This window comes from Rana temporaria, chromosome 2 (assembly GCF_905171775.1).
Source record: "Rana temporaria chromosome 2, aRanTem1.1, whole genome shotgun sequence".
In the NCBI taxonomy this organism is placed as follows: Eukaryota; Metazoa; Chordata; class Amphibia; order Anura; family Ranidae; genus Rana; species Rana temporaria.
In genome coordinates this window covers 227,230,747-227,250,233 of record NC_053490.1, presented here as the reverse complement: position 1 = coordinate 227,250,233, position 19,487 = coordinate 227,230,747, and the positions used below count along the sequence as shown (strand labels likewise).

Below are 19,487 nucleotides of genomic sequence, written 5' to 3'. Positions count from 1 at the left end.
CCTTTGTACCTAAACCAAAATTCCCCTTATATACAGTATTCTAAAACAACAAATATGACGATAATTTGTGCAAAGTATTAGACAAGTGCAGCTTTACAATTATTCCAGTCCATATATAGATAAAATCTCAGTGGTCTTCATAAAGTGCAGTCTGTGCTTGTTATAAACTTGTGCCAGTGATAAACAAAAAGAAAATGTGCAAAAGAGGATTTGTTCCTAAAGGAACTGTTTTTTTGTGAAACCCCTTTTCACATACTTTCAGCATGCTTTATGACTCTTAGCTTCAGTCGCATGACATCTAAGATCGGCAAAGCAGGGTGGTAGACCGCAGGTCTTAACAGGTAGAACACAGGTGTATAATTCCCACCATGTGTTACTGATTGTGAGTTCCCCTTTTACCAGTCTTTAAATGGTGTAGTATCTTAACTCACGAGCACAACGTATCTTATTACTGGCCCAAGGGGTAATGGTTGATAAAACAGAAAATAATTGCATCACCTGCCTGGTTGTATAATATGGCAGAAGTGCCCAATTGCTGTAACAAATTACAAATGCCTTGGCAAGTAATACAGTAAACATATTTTATCTCAGCTAAGTATTTATTCTTTTTTAGTAGAATTCCGCTTCAATGGTTTATTGTTTTTTTATTGGTTTGAATAGCCATTTTATTTTATCATTATGTGATAAACACCATTAGAATTACAATCGTGTCCTCTCCTACAGGTGTCAGTGCGGAATACAAAGACTTTAGAATTAAGAATTGGAGGATCAGTTGTGCCACATGAAGTAAATATTTCTGTTGTAAGTATGAGGTTTACCTTAATTTATTTTGACATGTAGTGGATATTTGCTGTAATCCTGCGAGACAACTATTATAGTTTTAGATACTGGTAGCATGTGCTTGAAATACTTATTTAACCACTTAAGCCCCGGACCATATTGCTGCCTAAAGACCCAAGGGGTTTTTACAGTTCGGGACTGTGTCGCTTTAACAGACAATTGCGCGGTCGTGCGACGTGGCTCCCAAACAAAATTGGCGTCCTTTTTTCCCCACAAATAGAGCTTTCTTTTGGTGGTATTTGATCACCTCTGCGGTTTTTATTTTTTGCGCTATAAACAAAAATAGAGCGACAATTTTGAAAAAAATGCAATATTTTTTACTTTTTGCTGTAATAAATATCCCCCAAAAACATATATAAAAACATTTTTTTCCCTCAGTTTAGGCCGATACGTATTCTTCTACCTATTTTTAGTAAAAAAAATCGCAATAAGCGTTTATCGATTGGTTTGCGCAAAATTTATAGCGTTTACAAAATAGGGGATAGTTTTATTGCATTTTTATAAATTTTTTTTTTTTTACTACTAATGGCGGCGATCAGCGATTTTTTTCATGACTGCGACATTATGGCGGACACTTCGGACAATTTTGACAGATTTTTGGGACCATTGTCATTTTCACAGCAAAAAATGCATTTAAATTGCATTCTTTATTGTGAAAATGACAGTTGCAGTTTGGGAGTTAACCACAGGGGGCGCTGTAGGAGTTAGGGTGCACCTAGTATGTGTTTACAACTGTTGGGGGGTGTGGCTGTAGGAATGACGTCATCGATCGTGTCTTCCCTATAAAGGGAATGACGCGATCGATGCGCCGACACAGTGAAGCACGGGGAAGCCGTGTTTACACACGGCTCTCCCCGTTCTTCAGCTCCGGGGAGCGATCGCGACGGAGCGGCTATAAACAAATAGCCGCGCCGTGGTCCCGGATCGCTCCCCGAGCGGACCCGACCTCCGCATGTAGCGGGGGGGGTCCCGATCGGACCCCCCACCCGCTAATAGGCGAGGACGTACCTGTACGCCCATGTGCCTGTACGTGCCATATTGTGGACGTATATGTACATGCGGGGGTCGGGAACTGGTTAAAATAAATAAGTCACATGGTATGAACACATTTCACACTGGCTGCCTTAGACAAATAAACACATTAGTACATAATTTAGTCTTTGCAGGGATTTAGCTGAAATTGGGTCTGTTCCTCATGGATAACTCCAGCTAGTCACCAGCAAAGTAATATGTGTTCTGAAAACACCGCAAATTCTAACAACAACAAAAAAGCGTAATTTACATCTAAATAACATGTCAGGTTACAAGGGTAAAACCTAGTTTGTGATATTGAGTAGTAACGCAAGACATTATATAGAGTTGCTTATTAAAATTGTCACATTACTATTAAGTCCAATAGATTTGTAAAATAGAAATGTTGGCTAAAATATAAGTAAAAGCCAAAAATACAAATACAGTTTACAAAATAGCTACTACGAGTATTAGAAAAGTATACTGTATACCCATAATTATAGGATATATTCTCAAAAGACAAACATTAGCCTTTGTTTCAGCAGTGTCCCTTTGAAAAAATAATTGGTAATTCGCTTTGATAGCATGCTACATAACCAGGGGTCATGCCACATAATCAGGGGTCATGCCACATAATCAGGGGTCATGCCACATAATCAGTGGTCAAGTTGTGTATGCAGATTCTTTACTGCACCTCCAATTCCCACCCCTATCTCTCTTCCACACCACCATCATGTTCTTTGGGGGTATTTGGGATCTGGCAAAGACCAGCTCAGCATGTGCATTTATTTGTTTTTGTACAGGCGCACAATTGTTGCCAGTTCCTGGTATATGAGCATGCTAATTGCCCACAGAGTTTATGCACCTGCACAGAAAACCCATGCATGCACAGATGCACATCATACAGCCTCCTGGGATAGTTGTGTAGTAGCAATTCCAGGAGACAGCAGGGCCTGGCCCAGCCCAAAAAGCAACTGCTTGCAGCACAAAAATACACAAAAGTTAGACATTATGGCCCAGATTCTCATACATTAGCGTTGCTCCTGGGCAGCGTAATGTATGAGCTCTACGTTTCACCGCCGCAGGTCTACAGGTTTAAATCCTGATTCTCAGAACACTTACCTGTAAACTTGCGGCGGTGTAGCGTTAGATTGCTCAGGGCAAGCCCGCCCAATTCAAATGGGGCGGGCACCATTTAAATTAGGCGCGCTCCCACGTGCATTGCGCTAAATGACGTCGCCCCGACGTCATTTGCCTAGATGTATACGTAAATGGCGTCCAGCGCCATTCACGGACGTCTTACGCAAACGACGTAATTTTTATTCAATTCGACGCGGGAACGACGGCCATAGTTAACATTGGTTGCGCCTGCTAATTAGCAGGGGCAACCTTACGCGTCGGGTACGCTACGCAAACGACGTTAATTCGCTGCGTCGACCTCGCGTATGTTCGGGAATCGCCGTACTTACCTCATTTGCATAGACGACGGGGAAAAGCGACGATGCGACACCTAGCGGCGGGAAAAAAAATTACTTTTAAGATCTGACAGCGTAACAGCCTTACGCTTGTCAGATCTAATGGGTACCTATGCGCAACTGATTCTAAGAATCAGTCGCATAGATACCCGGGGCCAGATGAGGTGTTACGACGGCGCTAATGGTGTTGCGCCGTCGTAACGCCTTCGAGAATCTGGGCCTATATTTTTTTTTTACATTTTTGGAAGAGTGAAAATGTTATTAAATTGTTCAGGCAGAATTGGCTGTCTCTGCCTGAATGTCAGTGTCTCAAAGCCTTTTCCACAGATACCATTTGACCAAAACCTAATTTTGGCCCATGGCCAACTACCAGGGGGAAGCCCAGTGCCCCATTTAGAAAATTAGCAAATATAAACAATATTATAGTTTTTCTCTTTTTAGTACAACGTGTTGAATATTGTTCTAAATGGCTCAAACAATGGCCATCACATTTATTCTAAACACACCTAAAAAACGTGTTATGTGTCCTTTTTACAGCTTTTAATTAACACAACTTTTTTTTCTGACTTCTTATTAACCACTAGTAACACTTGTAGTAATTAATGAGCACCAATAAATGTCATGTAAGTCATTTCCAGTTGCCTTATTGGTAGTCATTATTGTACAAAATGGATTTGACATTTTCTGTTCATGGTTTTTATTTATCATTTATAAAGGCTATCAATACATCACACTTTTTCTGAAACATCCTAATTATATCTTTCCGAGATACACACCTGACATTTAACATTTGAAATATTTGGCTCATATGTTCATTTTTTTTTTATGTGTTCATAACTTAATTTTTGTGTCAGTTCCCTGATTTCATAATGAGCAGAGCCATCACACCTATTTCTGTACTTAAGCAAATGATGATAATAATAGTTGTATGGAATACAGACACAAGGTATCTAGATTTCTGGAGAAAAATAAGTGTTTTAAAAGAGATGGACCGGTATGGTAGGAATTACCCTTAGCTATGATAGTTTTGACATACTTTGGAAGGGTGATAAGACCTGGCTGTGTTTCCAATTAGGTTCCAACCCCAGTACCACTGAGCTGCACCCTATTGCATAAAGGCAAAGTATAGATGTGTAGCACACCCCCTAGGGAGCCGCAGGTGAAATGGGAACCCCCACCCTGCACAGCCAGACACCAAATTTTCACAGTCTTCCAGAGTCAGAAAACAGTCCAGCACTTTGGTTTATTATTTTATTAAGGGATTAGAGCTTGGATGGGGAGTATAAGTATTATGGGATGCCTACTTGACTTTAAACAACTTCAGGGACAATTTCTGCTGTATACAGTCTACAGTATATACACTCCCTACTTTCTCCAGCATACTTGCCTGCAAAATTTCCAGCTGGCACACTGCTCGTGAATATGACAAATCTGAAAAAAGATTTAGAGCAAAAGCCTGTTATAATAAGGAACCTGAGGCCCCTTTAAGTGTGTAGCAAAAATGTTGTATCCAGCTTTATCACTCCTGTGGCTACTGATCCCAGCACCACCACTACAGGCACTGCCAACCCACCTGGCTGCAGATGCCCCTTTCACTATCCCTCCTGGCTACTTCTCCATAGTCCTCCCAGACTGACACACTCTCTCTCCACAGTCCTCCCAAATTGATCACTCACCAGCTCACCCGGCTGACTTCTCTGGAGACCTCCTGCATGTGCTGATTTGCTTTTGCTGTCCTCTCCTTTCTCCTGTGCCTCCAGGAAGGATTCTTCAGTGTGCTTTAGAGGATCCCTCCAGCACCTGAACCCCAGGCCCGAGGTCACCCGCACAGACTAAGGGGCACCCTCAAGAGCCACGACAGCCTCCTCAGTACTCCATCTCCATCCTCCACCTGCTGGCATGACCCATGAGTATTTATGATGTGCCTGCCCTCTGCCAGCCCATTTTGTTGGGGATTGGCTGGGGCCCTTATCAATACTCTAAGCAGTTTCTCCTAGACTCCACCTTCTACTTCTGGAAGCTTCTCCAATGTTCCAGAAAGCAGTGGGAGTTACCAGAGATGCTGCTTGCTGAGTCACCTAGCCTCTCTGAATCACTCAGATTTTCCTCCAATCAGCTGTCATGCAGTGTATGCCAAGACTCCACTCCCACTGCTAAAAGTGGAAGTAAAAAATCTAACACAATGTTCACTTTCTAAAGAATATAGAAAGCTGAAGACAACAGATATACATGTAAAACATATGTAGGGAGATTTGTTATTGAGACATTTACCCATTTGTTTGTATTTGACTGCACGCTGAAACCAACAAGCCTAATTTCCTAATAGAGTAGAGACTGTTCGTTTAAACTTGGTACACAGAGGCCAAAAATCGGACAGTTCAGCAGAAGCCGGACAACTTTCGGACTGTGTGTACAGGTGTATGTCTAATGGCCAGCTTCTGTCGGATGGACCTGCTGGAAAACCAGAATTTGATTGGTGCTTGCAGCCATTGGCTGAGAGTGTTGATCAGTGCATTCTTGCATGGGGAGAGTCCCCATGCCAGTATACAATATCTAAAGCCCCATACACACTATCAGTTTTCCTGCTGGTTTTCTCTTCAGGTTTACCAAAACCATGTAGTACAAGGACCTGCCTGATTGCATTCAAATTGAAACACTTAAAGCGGAGTTCCACCCTCTTTCACAACATAGGTTCATCCCCTGTAGGTCTGTCCCCTTATGACGTTTTGGCATATATTTATTTTTTATCTTTTAAACTCACAGTTATCTTGAATTCCCATTTACATCCCCGCCGCGGCGGCAGCTGCCTCGGCGCCATACACGGACCGCTATGTCTCCTGGGAGAATACATCGCAGAATTGCAGAGGAATCAGCTCGATGTCGGGGGGCGGGACCAGCACAGCAGCTGAAAACACCAACATCAGCTGAGCCAATGGTATGGGATCTGGGCGGGACGCTACGTGTATGTAGCCCCGCCCACTTTCTAAAGCAGCCCAATCATTGGCTGATGTTTGATATCTGCATGGCTCCGCCTCCCGGTCCCGCCCGCCCCCGACATCACGCTGACTGCTGGTCTCTGCATTTAGTTACATATAGTATAACTGAAGCAGACAAATTGGCTCAGTGTGAAACTGCCAGTGCCAAGCAGTGACACCAGCCAGTACCAATCAGTGACACCAGCCAGTGCCAAGCAGTGACACCAGCCAGTACCAAGCAGTGACACCAGCCAGTGCCAAGCAGTGACACCAGCCAGTACCAAGCAGTGACACCAGCCAGTGCCAAGCAGTGACACCAGCCAGTACCAAGCAGTGACACCAGCCAGTACCAATCAGTGACACCAGCCAGTGCCAAGCAGTGACACCAGCCAGTACCAAGCAGTGACACCAGCCAGTGCCAAGCAGTGACACCAGCCAGTACCAAGCAGTGACACCAGCCAGTACCAATCAGTGACACCAGCCAGTACCAAGCAGTGACACCAGCCAGTGCCAAGCAGTGACACCAGCCAGTACCAAGCAGTGACACCAGCCAGTACCAATCAGTGACACCAGCCAGTGCCAAGCAGTGACACCAGCCAGTACCAATCAGTGACACCAGCCAGTGCCAAGCAGTGACACCAGCCAGTACCAAGCAGTGACACCAGCCAGTACCAAGCAGTGACACCAGCCAGTGCCAAGCAGTGACACCAGCCAGTACCAATCAGTGACACCAGCCAGTACCAATCAGTGACACCAGCCAGTACCAAGCAGTGACACCAGCCAGTACCAAGCAGTGACACCAGCCAGTGCCAAGCAGTGACACCAGCCAGTACCAATCAGTGACACCAGCCAGTACCAATCAGTGACACCAGCCAGTACCAAGCAGTGACACCAGCCAGTACCAATCAGTGACACCAGCCAGTACCAAGCAGTGACACCAGCCAGTGCCAAGCAGTGACACCAGCCAGTACCAATCAGTGACACCAGCCAGTACCAATCAGTGACACCAGCCAGTGCCAATCAGTGACACCAGCCAGTGACACCAGCCAGAACCAAGCAGTGACACCAGCCAGTACCAATCAGTGACACCAGCCAGTGCCAATCAGTGACACCAGCCAGTGACACCAGCCAGAACCAAGCAGTGACACCAGCCAGTACCAAGCAGTGACACCAGCCAGTACCAAGCAGTGACACCAGCCAGTACCAAGCAGTGACACCAGCCAGTACCAAGCAGTGACACCAGCCAGAACCAAGCAGTGACACCAGCCAGTACCAATCAGTGACACCAGCCAGTACCCGGGAACTCAGCACAGCACAGGGATGGTGTGAACCCCTCATAATGAGCACATCAGAAGTACAAACCCAGGAAGTCAGCACAGAACAGGGATGGTGGGAACCCTTCATGAGGGGTTCCCACCATCCCTGCACTGTGCCGACTTCCTCGGGCTGTACTTCTGCTGTGCTCATTATGAGGGGTTCCCACCATCCCTGTGCTGTGCTGACTTCCTGGGTTTGTACTTCTGCTGTGCTCATTATGAGGGGTTCCCACCATCCCTGTGCTGTGCTCATGAGGGGTTCCCACCATCCCTGTACTGTGCTCATGAGGGGTTCCCACCATCCCTGTGCTGTGCAGAGTTCCCGGGTCTGTACTCCTGCTGTGCTCATTATGAGGGGTTCCCACCATCCCTGTGCTGTGCTCATGAGGGGTTCCCACCATCCCTGTACTGTGCTGAGTTCCCAGGTCTGTACTCCTTCTGAGGGGTTCCCACCATCCCTGTACTGTGCTCATGAGGGGTTCCCACCATCCCTGTACTGTGCTGAGTTCCCAGGTCTGTACTCCTTATGTGCTCATTATGAGGGGTTCCCACCATCCCTGTACTGTGCTGAGTTCCTGGGGCTATACTCCTGTTGTGCTCATTATGAGGGGTTCCCACCATCCCCGTGCTGTGCTCATGAGGGGTTCCCACTATCCCTGTACTGTGCTGAGTTCCCAGGTCTGTACTCCTGCTGTGCTCATTATGAGGGGTTCCCACCATCCCTGTGCTGAGTTCCTGGGGCTGTACTCCTGCTGTGCTCATGAGGGGTTCCCACCATCCCTGTACTGTGCTGAGTTCCCAGGTCTGTACTCCTGCTGTGCTCATTATGAGGGGTTCCCACCATCCCTGTACTGTGCTGACTTTCTGGGTTTGTACCCCTGCTGTGCTCATGAGGGGTTCCCATAATCCCTACAGCGCCAGGAAGTCAGCACAGCACAGGGATGGTGGGAACCCTCATAATGAGCACAGCAGATACTATTAGTCCAGCTTTTAAAAAATTCATCATAACGAATGTGGGTAATTGTTACGAAAAGTGAACGAATCTAACGAAAATTCGTATTTCGTACGAATCTGAATTGAGTTTCGGGCACGAAATACGAAAATAACGGCTAATGCGAAACGGAACTAAACAAAATGAATTTATTGACGGCGCAAATGTCTAGTATATGTATGTGTATATATATATATATATATATATATATATATATATATATATATATATATATATATATATATATATATATATATATATATATAATATATATAATCTTGTTTCTGTGCAGATATATCTACATAACAAATGATTTAGTATATTTACTGGTTCCTGGAGGGAGGAGGGGAGGAGAGTTTTGCATAGACAAGGGGCAGCAAGTTCCTCCCGTTGCTATGGAAACCTGACCTGAAACTATTACATGCTTGTACAGCACTGAGCATGTGTGAGGTCAAGGCTGAAATCCAGGAAGTCATACAGTCTGGCTTCATGATGCCCACACTTAAGATGGCCCCAGTCAATTTCTATTTTATAAAGTGTCTAAATGCTGTAACAATCTAACAAAACGGACCTTAGTTTACAGACTAACTTTACTAGAATACATTAAGCTTGTGTATTACAGGCGTATTTATATTTAAAAAGTTTTTATTTTTAAAATTGTGGCCGGAACTCCGTTTTAAGGTTTGACCTCATATTAGATGGTTTTGGTAAACCTGAAGAGAAAACCATCAGGAAAACTGATAGTGTGTATGGGGCTTCAGAGGGAGAGATCCCTGCATCCACATCAATGTGTGGTTGTAGAGATCTGTGAGTTTTTTTAACACAACTGTGTGTATGTGTGTGTGTATGTGTGCCCAGCTTTAGCAAACTGATTGTGAAGTGAATATTCTATGAGTGCTGCGTTTGTTTGTCACAGCATTCATTAATGTCATCACTGGCTCAGCAAACTTTGTTTGAAAGATAAATGTAGACTAAAACATTTTGTTTGATTGCCATGCAAATGTTTTGAATTTTAAGGCCTCGTACACACAATCAGTCCATCTGATTAGAACGGTCCGAAGGACCGTTGTCATCGGTTAACCGATGAAGCTGACTGATGGCCCGTCGCGTTAATTAACCGATCGTGTCAGAACGCGGTGACGTAAAACACAACGACGTGCTGAAAAAAAAGAAATTCAATGCTTCCAAGCATGCGTCGACTTGATTCTGAGCATGCGTTGTTTTTTAACCAATGGTTTTGCATACTAACGATCGGTTTTGACCTATCGGTTAGGCGTCCATCGGTTCAATTTTAAAGCAAGTTCCTATTTTTTTGACCGAAGGTTAACTAACCGATGGGGCCCACACACGATCATTTGGATCGATGAAAACGGTCCATCAGACCATTCTCATCGGATGGACCGATCGTGTGTACACAGTTCATTTTGGTATGCACGCAACTTCTTATTACTGCATTTAGGAGAACAATCTTTGATGAAAATAACAGTCTTGTGGCAGTTGTTTGCATGTGCCTACGATGTATTACCATCCAACCTCAAATGATTACCTATTTGGATGATAGCAAGAGATCTGCCATTGACATTCTAATGATAATCTATTTGGCCATCCAAAAGAAAAACATAAAAACACCTAAAACCCATAGGGTGTGCAGTGCTTGAGGAAGTGGGAATAAATTGTCTGATACAGACCTGAGACTGTGTCAGTTCCTGGCCACCTTCACCAACATGTGACAAACAGCTGTTCAAACTCTCACTGCACTGTCACCAATATGTGACAATGATAACCTCACAAGGATCTTCTAGCTCGCGGGATCACAATCTAAGTAACGGTAAACAACCTTCAGTATGCAGCCCCCTCTAATTATTACCTGAGCCCGATCACTATCCATCAATGTGCGCGAGAGCAGCACTGTGCTGATTCATAATTGAAGGATAGTAAACTGTGTTTACTGTGCTTCAGTTTGTGAATGAACAGGAAACCACGCAGCACGCAGAGTACTTCCTATTCATTCACTCTCCAGTACAGTTGAGGTTGCAGAGAAAGGAACTGGGGAATCTCTTCCCACCCTCCAGTGCTCTACTGACACAGTCCACTGCCCTACCGACACAGTCCATATTTTAGTACATTCTAAAATATTTGATTACATTTATTTATAAAATTGTGTGTGCACTCGCATGTGCATGCATGTGTATGCAAATATTCAGTATGTACTGTATGTGTATATATATATATATATGTATCTATATATATATATATATATATATATATATATTATATATATATAATAGCACTGTCCCCATAGGGCTCGCTGTGTGTTGACTTCTTAGGCCTCCCTCTGATTACCTGCAACCAGTTTCTAGGGGTTTTTACTTATCCCACCTTACTCCCATTTGCTCGTTACTCAATAAACAGTCCAGGGGAACTGGATATATGGGTAAGAAATTTGCAGCCTAGCAGCCAGCATATACATCATGGATGAAAGGTGCCGATGCCTGAGCTTTCATCCACGATTGAGTGAACTCACCATCCACTGTCTGTGATTAAAGTCACCCTCCCTTCTCTCTCCTGCCTCTGAGCTAGTAAGTTCACTAGGGTAAGAGGGACTCAGATGTTAGGGGTACCCTTCGAGCTCTGATGTAAGGGGGGCTTTGGGAACCTTGATTTAAGGGGGAATGCTGGGAATACTGATGTAAGTGGGGTCTTTGGTGAGCAGAAATCCCCTTGTATCAGAGTTCCCTTTTACACCAAAGTCCACATTGTTCCCCCCATTAAAGTGTCTGTGTTTGGCTTGAAGAAAAGGTGGCAAACCTAGTTCTGAATGAGGATGGCAGAAATGTGGAGATTGTGGAAGATGTATTTAGCTGTTTGTTTTTATTTTCCAGAGCTCATTCCTTTTCCCTGGTGTATATGTAAATTCTACCCAGGCTATACCATTTTTGCTTCAGAATAAAGGAGCAGCACATGCAAAAGTAGAATTTGATCTTTCTCAGTATGAGGATTTTTCACTGTCATTCAAAGAGGATTCAGGTACTTGTTTATGTATACAATATAAAAAATCAGAAGCCTTATATAGCCTTTACTTTATAATCTATTATCTATTCTACTTTTTACATTTTATTCTGTTCACTATTCTGCTTTTAATTCTACTCTCCATTTCAATGTATACTTTTTATTCTACTCTCCTTCTCATTGTGTACACATTATTCTACTCACTATTTTACTTTTTATTTTTTATTTTACTTACCGTAATTTCTTAATGTTCACAGTTTATTCCACTCTCTATTCTACTTTTTACATATTTTTTTACTCTCCATCTCATTGTATACAGTTTTTTTTACTCTCTATCTCCCTGATTGATACGCTTATTTTTTTTTTTTTTTCTAAGACTGGCAACTAGGCACACTAGAGTACATCACTGTTCTTTTTTGCTACAAATAAATAATTTTTATTTACAGTGGATTTTTTTACAACTGCATGTAATTTTTTTGTTTTAGCTGTTGAGATTAGTCCATTGTACCCCTATCTTTATACTGTGGATTTAGAAGAGAAGGAGACTCTAGAATGTGCTCTTCATTTTAATCCTAAAGAGGTAAGTTTTGAAACATGATCACGTAGATAAAGACAACATTTGAAGGCAGCAGTTTTTGTTTATTTTTACATTTTTTGCTGAGATATTCTTTAATAACAAGTGACAAACTGTTTTCTGAACTCTAGTCAAAGGCAACCATTCATTTTTACCTTCTTCCGAATTTTATATTTAATTTGTTGGTTTTTATTTTTTTCCCAATAATTTTTACTGGTTTATCAAAAATTGCATGGAATAACAAACATTTGAAGCAAACAAGGAAAAACAAAGTACAGCGTACAAAGAATTGCAGTACGGCTTGGAAACCACTACATTGCATAATCTAGTGATAAAACTTCACAAGGGTTTTTTTTTTTTTAAGCACACGTTTAAACAAAATAATAATAATAATAATAATAATAATAATAATAATAATAATAAAAATAGCACATTTCTGCAATTCGTGTACATGTTTTTTTTTTCTTTAAAAGTGCAGAAAATATACTGTATGTTGATACTACCAGACATTTACACCCAAATTCAACTCCAAACTTCTGAAATCTAAAACAATGTTGACAGTCTCCCCTGGTGGACAACATAACACCCCCCCCCTCTCCTTATCGTAATAACATAAGGAGGTATTCTGTAGTTTTAAAAATGCATTATTCTAACACTTGTTTAAAAGGGAGGGTGCACATTGATATGTTCCTAACCATATGTTTGTTTTAGTAAAGAAACTTATGCACAGAGGAGAGGATTTTTTGATCATGACACTCTCCTTCTTCTGATCTGCTTATTTGTTCTGAGATCAGTTGCTAATTTACATCAGATAAGCTAGCACTAGCACAAGTCTGTCTGGTCACACTCCCTGAGGCCCTGTACACACGACCGAACATGTCCGCTGAAACTGGTCCGCGGACCAGTTTCTGCGGACATGTCGGTCGTGTGTAGGGCCTAGCGGACATTTTTACGGCCGAGCGGACAGGTTTCCAGCGGACAAAAGTTTCTTAGCATGCTAAAAAACTTGTCCGCTGGAAACATGTCCGTCGGACATGTCCGATGGTTAGTACAACTCATCGGACATGTCCGCTGGTTATGACGTCTAACCAGCGGCCCAAAATCCCGCGCATGCGTCAAATTGATTCGACGCATGCGTGGAAGCATTGAACTTCTGTGTCAGAGAATGTCGGTGTCTTCTACGTCACCGCGTTCTCTGTCCGTGGGGATTTTGGTCTGATGGTGTGTACACACATCAGACCAAAAGCTCCCAGCAGACATGTCCGCTGAAAACGGTCCGCGCCTGCTCGTGTGTACAAGGCCTGAGCTTACATGCATAATTAACTGTCGTTTAAAATGAATGTGGTTGTAAACCCTTATGCCGGTCGTGTGTAGGCTCCAGAGCATTTTTCTCGACGTGAAAAATGGGCGTTTAAAATTTACAACCTGCTCTATTTTTTCTTGTAGTTTTTCACGTCGTGAAAAATGGTCGTGTGTACGCTTTAATGAGGGTGAAAAAATTTGCATGCTCAGAAGCAAGTTATGAGACAGGGAAATTAGCATAAGCAGCCCAAAGCGTGGCACCATTCGAATGGAACTTTCCCTTTATAGTGCCGTCGTACGTCACCGCGCTTTGCTCGAGCATTTTTTTTCACGATCGTGTGCATGCAAGGCAGGCTTGAGAGGAATCACGTTGAGAAAAACGTTGTTTTTTTCCATGACATGAATAACGGTCGTGTGTACGAGGCATTAGGCTCCATTCATATATATGTGAATTGGAGACATTTTGAACCACATCCGATTCACATGACACGTGTCCTGGCAGCCTTTTCTATGCAGCTGATTCACATGGTGGTGGTGCAGCGGAGGGTGCAAATTCTCTGCAAATTGAAAAATACATATTCTGAGCACATTTCCTCTGTTTTGAACACAAATTCAATCAGAAAAAAAATAGCGTAGGGGGATTTTAAGGGAAACCCCACACCAAAATAACCCCCAAAAAACAGCATGGGGTCCCCCCAAATCCATACCAGACACTTAGGTCTGGTATGGATTTTTATGGGAAGCCCCACAACAAATTTTATAAAAAAAAAAAGGCAAAAATCCATACCAAACCCTTATCCGAGCCTGTTTGAACATGTATGAACCTAGCATTACATATACCCAGTGAAGTTACTGGTTCTGCTGAGAGGAGCCCCATTCTTCAGACCCCTGTGTGGGCACAGGATTTCATTGATCAATTAACAGATCAGATAACTTAGTTACACATTGCCTTTTGATTAGTGTTCATGTAACAACTTTTTTTTTTCTTTTATTAGAGGTTGTTGATTTCACCAAAATCTAATATTTCTGATCTACATTACACTCCTATTGTTTTCTGCATACAGAGAATGTCTTGAATTTCTGATATGAGTCCAGCTTTTAATGAACCGTATTGTGATATCCAAACAGTAATGTGAAGAAAGCGTTTGTTAATTAGATTAAATCCATTATTTGTCGACTTAACAGGATATGCATAAACTGTTTTTTTTTTCATTCCATTGATCCCCGTTAGACAAATGTTTAATAAGGCAAAAAGAGCTCATTTATTTCTTTTATATTTTGAGTGTAGCTCAGCCAAAAAAAAAAGAAAAATCACCTTTCTCATTACTGCCAGAGGGTCATGTAACACATTGCTCCATTAGTGATTACTGCTTACTGCTCAGTAAAAAAAACAGTGATTTCTGCCTTCCACGGGCAATTACAAACCTGTTTTCAAAATATGTCTAATGTGCCTCTAATTAGTTTATGTATCATGCAAATTAGTTTGTGAAAAGTAAAGAGTTGAGGCCTACAGCGGCAATTTGTGTCAATTATTGCAGATCTTATGTTTTATTTTGCAGAGCAAGTCATGCATTATGCAACAGAAGTCAGCTTGGTAACATCTGATGTGTCAATACACAATAACCATACAATACACCAAACCTATCTATATGACCCGTGTATAGATGTGCAAAACACAATAGTCTATTTTGCTTTAGTAAAACCTAAGACAATGGTTTGGCTGTAAGTCTGAGCAGCATGGAGACCAAATGAGGCTTAATGGATCCTTATGGAACATCAATTAAGCACCCCAATACCACACACTTTTCCCCCCTTCCTGCCAGGCCATTTTTCTGCTTTCAGTGCTCAAAGGCCTCGTACACACGATAGGTTAACCAGAGGACAACGGTCTGATGGACCGGTTTCATCGGTCAAAACCGATCGTGTGTGGGCCCCATAGGTTATTTAACCATCGGTTAAAAAAGCCAACTTGCTTTAAATTTAACCGATGGATACCTAACCGATGGGAAAAAACGATCGTTTGTAGGCACAACCATCGGTTAAAAATCCACGCATGCTCAGAATCAAGTCGACGCATGCTTGGAAGCATTAAACTTCGTTTTTTTCAGCACGTCGGTGTGTTTTACGTCACCGCGTTCTGACACGATCGTTTTTTTTAACCGATGGTGTGTAGGCGCGACGGACCATCAGTCAGCTTCATCGGTTAACCGATGACAACGGTCCATCAGACCATTCTCATCAGATGGACTGATCGTGTGTACGAGGCTTAACACTATAGCGTCGTACACACGATCAGATTTTTCCACAACAAATGTGTGATGGCAGGGTTTTGTCAGAAAATCCAACTGTTTGTATGCGCCTCTGGACAATTGTTGTCGGATTTTCCGACAACACATGTTTTATAGCATGCTTAAAAACTGTCCGACAACAAATGTGTGATGTCGGATTATCCGATCGTGTGTACACAGGTCAGTCGAAAAAAAAAACAAAGAACAAACACGCATGCTCAGAAGCAATGCTAACCATATCACAACATTAGCAGAAGTTGCCCAAAGGGTGGCATTAAAGAGCTGAAAAAACACATGGTTTTGTATTTGTTGGCTGAGAAAGTTTTGCCGTTTTGCATACCAAGTTCACAGCCAACGCCCTTCGCATAAAATTCCAATTGATTTGTCCAATGGAAATCCAAGCGTGTGTACGAGGCTTTAGAATGACAAGTGCACAGTTATGTAACACTACTCATATGACATTTTTATCATTTTTTTTTACACAAAGGGAGCTGCCTTTAAGTGGTATTTAATCACTGCTGGGTTTTACATTTTTTGCTAAATAAATGAAAAAACTGATCATTTTGAAAAATAAAAAAGTTTATCTTTGTTCCTGTTATAACATTTGGCAGACAAATAAACTTTCTAATCAAATTTATAGAAGGATATTGGTGATTGCTACTCTCTAACGTGTCAAGTCCCTGTGTACATGAAAAGCGAAAAATCCCCTAGGGGTGGGATTTTGGAGGCACTCAATGATATTACAATAGAGTAGTTTAAATATAATTTTATTAAGGCCCCTTTCACACTGGGGCGTTTTTCAGGCGCTTTGGCGTTAAAAAAAGCCTGTAAAGCGCCTGAAAGAAGCCTCCTCTGCAATCCCAATGTGAAAGCGAGAGTGCTTTCAGAGCCCTTCCACACTGCCGAAAAACGCTGGTAAAGCGCCGCTAAGACCCCTTTCACACTGGGGCTTTTTTCAGGTGCTTTAGCGTTAAAAAAACTCCCTCAATGGAAAGGGGGCTTTAGGAGCGCTGCAAAGAAACTGCTTGCAGGACTTTTTTTGACTCCCTGCAAGCGCCTTCTTTTTTTAACGCTAAAGCGCCTGAAAAATGCCCCAGTGTGAAAGGGGTCTAAATTGAAAGTGATTAACCGGTTAACGCCCACCGCATGTACATATACGTCCACAGAATGGCACGTACAGGCATATGGGCGTACATGTACGTCCCTGCCTTTCCACGGGTCGGGGGTCCGATGGGGACCCCCCGGTACATGCGGCGGTCGGTAACCCACGGGGAGCGATCCGGGACGAGGGCGCGGCTATTCGTTTCTAGCCGCCCCCTCGCGATCACACCCTGGAGCTGAAGAACGGGGAGAGCCGTGTGTAAACACGGCTTCCCCGTGCTTCACTGTGGCGGCTGCATCGATCGAGTGATCCCTTTTATAGGGAGACTCGATCGATGACATCAGACCTACAGCCACACCCCCCTACAGTGGTAAACACACACTAGGTGAACCCTAACTCCTTCAGCGCCCCCTGTGGTTAACTCCAAAACTGCAACTGTCATTTTCACAATAAGCAATGCAATTTAAATGCATTTTTTGCTGTGAAAATGACAATGGTCCCAAAAATGTGTCAAAATTGTCCGAAGTGTCCGCCATAATGTCCCAGTCACGAAAAAAAATCGCTGATCGCCGCCATTAGTAGTAAAAAAAAAAAATAATAAAACTATCCCCTATTTTGTAAACGTTATAAATTTTGCGCAAACCAATCGATAAACGCTCTTTGCGATTTTTTTTACCAAAAATAGGTAGAAGAATACGTATCGGCCTAAACTGAGGGAAAAAAAAATTATATATGTTTTTGGGGGATATTTATTATAGCAAAAAGTAGAAAATATTGCATTTTTTTTAAAATTGTCGCTCTATTTTTGTTAATAGCGCAAAAAATAAAAACCGCAGAGGTGATCAAATACCACCAAAAGAAAGCTCTATTTGTGGGGAAAAAAGGACGCCAATTTTGTTTGGGAGCCACGTTGCACGACCACACAATTGTCTGTTAAAGCGACGCAGTGCCGAATCGCAAAACCTGACCTGGGCATTTAGCTGCCTAAAGGTTCGGGGCTTAAGTGGTTAAAAACGGAGAACATGGAATAAACATGGCCTAAGCAACTGGAAATACATCATTGCAAAAATACATGACAATACAGGTTAATATTCTTCACCAGACACGTTTCAGAGTTTCTTAGCATCTCCTTCATCAGGTTTTAGTAGGGTATCAATTGTCTACAAATGCAAAAACAAATAATCAGTCAAACTCAATTTACATTATAGTACGTTAATATTGTGGATAGAAGATCTCCAACTCACATGTATTTCAGTCATGTACATGTATAAATTCCATGTTGTATTAAAAGAAAAACACGTTCTCAGAAAGTTTCTGATAGCTTCACCCACATTGAACGTGTTACACTGTGTAACAGCGGGCGGAACCGTGTCTGTGATGTAGATGGACACTCACCGTCGCACGGCACAGGCACTGACAGTGACAGGCTGGGGGGATTTTACCATACCTGTCCCCCCCGCATTATTTCCTGGGGGGGATGCGTCCCCCCTGTCTCCCCCGGTTCCTACGCCCATGGTTACACATTGTGATTTAAACAAGAAACCGATATTTTAAAGGGGCCTCAACTACTGCTGCCCCTAATATTGGAGACCAAAAAGAACTGGGACTGGACGGAGTCCTGGAATTGAAACACAAAGTTTGAGCAATATAGACTTGTATGAAAGAAAAATGTGAAAAACATGTATGTCATAAAATGTGCTAAAATAAACATGAACAATGTTTCTCTCAGCCACACGTTCAGTCCATCCCCGGGGACTACTTCCATGGCAGTGGGATGTTCAAGCGTGACGTCACTCCGCCGTGCGTGCACATGATTATGTTGTTTGTGCATGCGCAGTGTGGAGGCGCGGCTTGGGTTCTACCTAGGAAGCCATCCTATGACAGGTTCTGGTCTCCTCCCTACTGCACACAGCTGCCACCTATTTAGGCTGAGAAGGAGACACATATAGTGAGGGGGATACTAAATCCTTGCTCAGACGGACTGAATGTGCAGCTGGGAGACCATTGTTCACACAGAACCCCAGGCTCAGTGCTTTTTGGTCTCCCATATAAGGGGCAGCAGTGGTTGAGGCCCCTTTAAAATATTGGTTTCTTGTTTAAATTTACAATGTGTAAAAGCTGCAATGTGGGTGAAGCTATCAGAAACTCTGTTTTTCTTTTAATACAACATGGAATTTATACATGTACTGGAATAAATGTGAGTTGGAGATCTTCTATCCATGATAATAACGTACTATAATGTAAATTGAGTTTGACTTATTATTTGTATTTGCATTTGTAGACAATTGGTACCCTGCTAAGTCCTGATGAAGGAGATGCTAACAAACTCTGAAACGTGTCGAGTGAAGGATATCGTCCTGTATTGTCATGTATTTTTGCAATCATGTATTTCCAGCTTCCAGTTGCTTAGATTTTTTAACTACTCTATTGTAATATCATTGAGTGCCTCCAAAGTCCCACCCCTAAGGGATTTTTCGCTTTCTAAATAAATGTAGGCAAAAATGTACGCTGTAGTGATGGGCTGAATACCCCTCCCCCCCCCCCCCGGTTCAGTTCACACCAGAACAATTTGGACCGGAGCCGCAAGCTCTATTAATCACTTTA

General features: G+C 42.6%; 1 protein-coding gene across 1 annotated transcript in view; it reads left to right on the top strand.

The window, feature by feature from the left end:
- Nucleotides 1-19,487, top strand: part of CFAP47 (cilia and flagella associated protein 47) — a 610,902-nt gene that overhangs the window by 102,276 nt on the left and 489,139 nt on the right. The window contains exons 19-21 of the mRNA XM_040336504.1: nucleotides 724-801; nucleotides 11,491-11,635; nucleotides 12,103-12,197. Coding sequence (XP_040192438.1) covers nucleotides 724-801; nucleotides 11,491-11,635; nucleotides 12,103-12,197 — 318 coding nt within the window. The remainder of the gene's footprint in view (nucleotides 1-723; nucleotides 802-11,490; nucleotides 11,636-12,102; nucleotides 12,198-19,487) is intronic.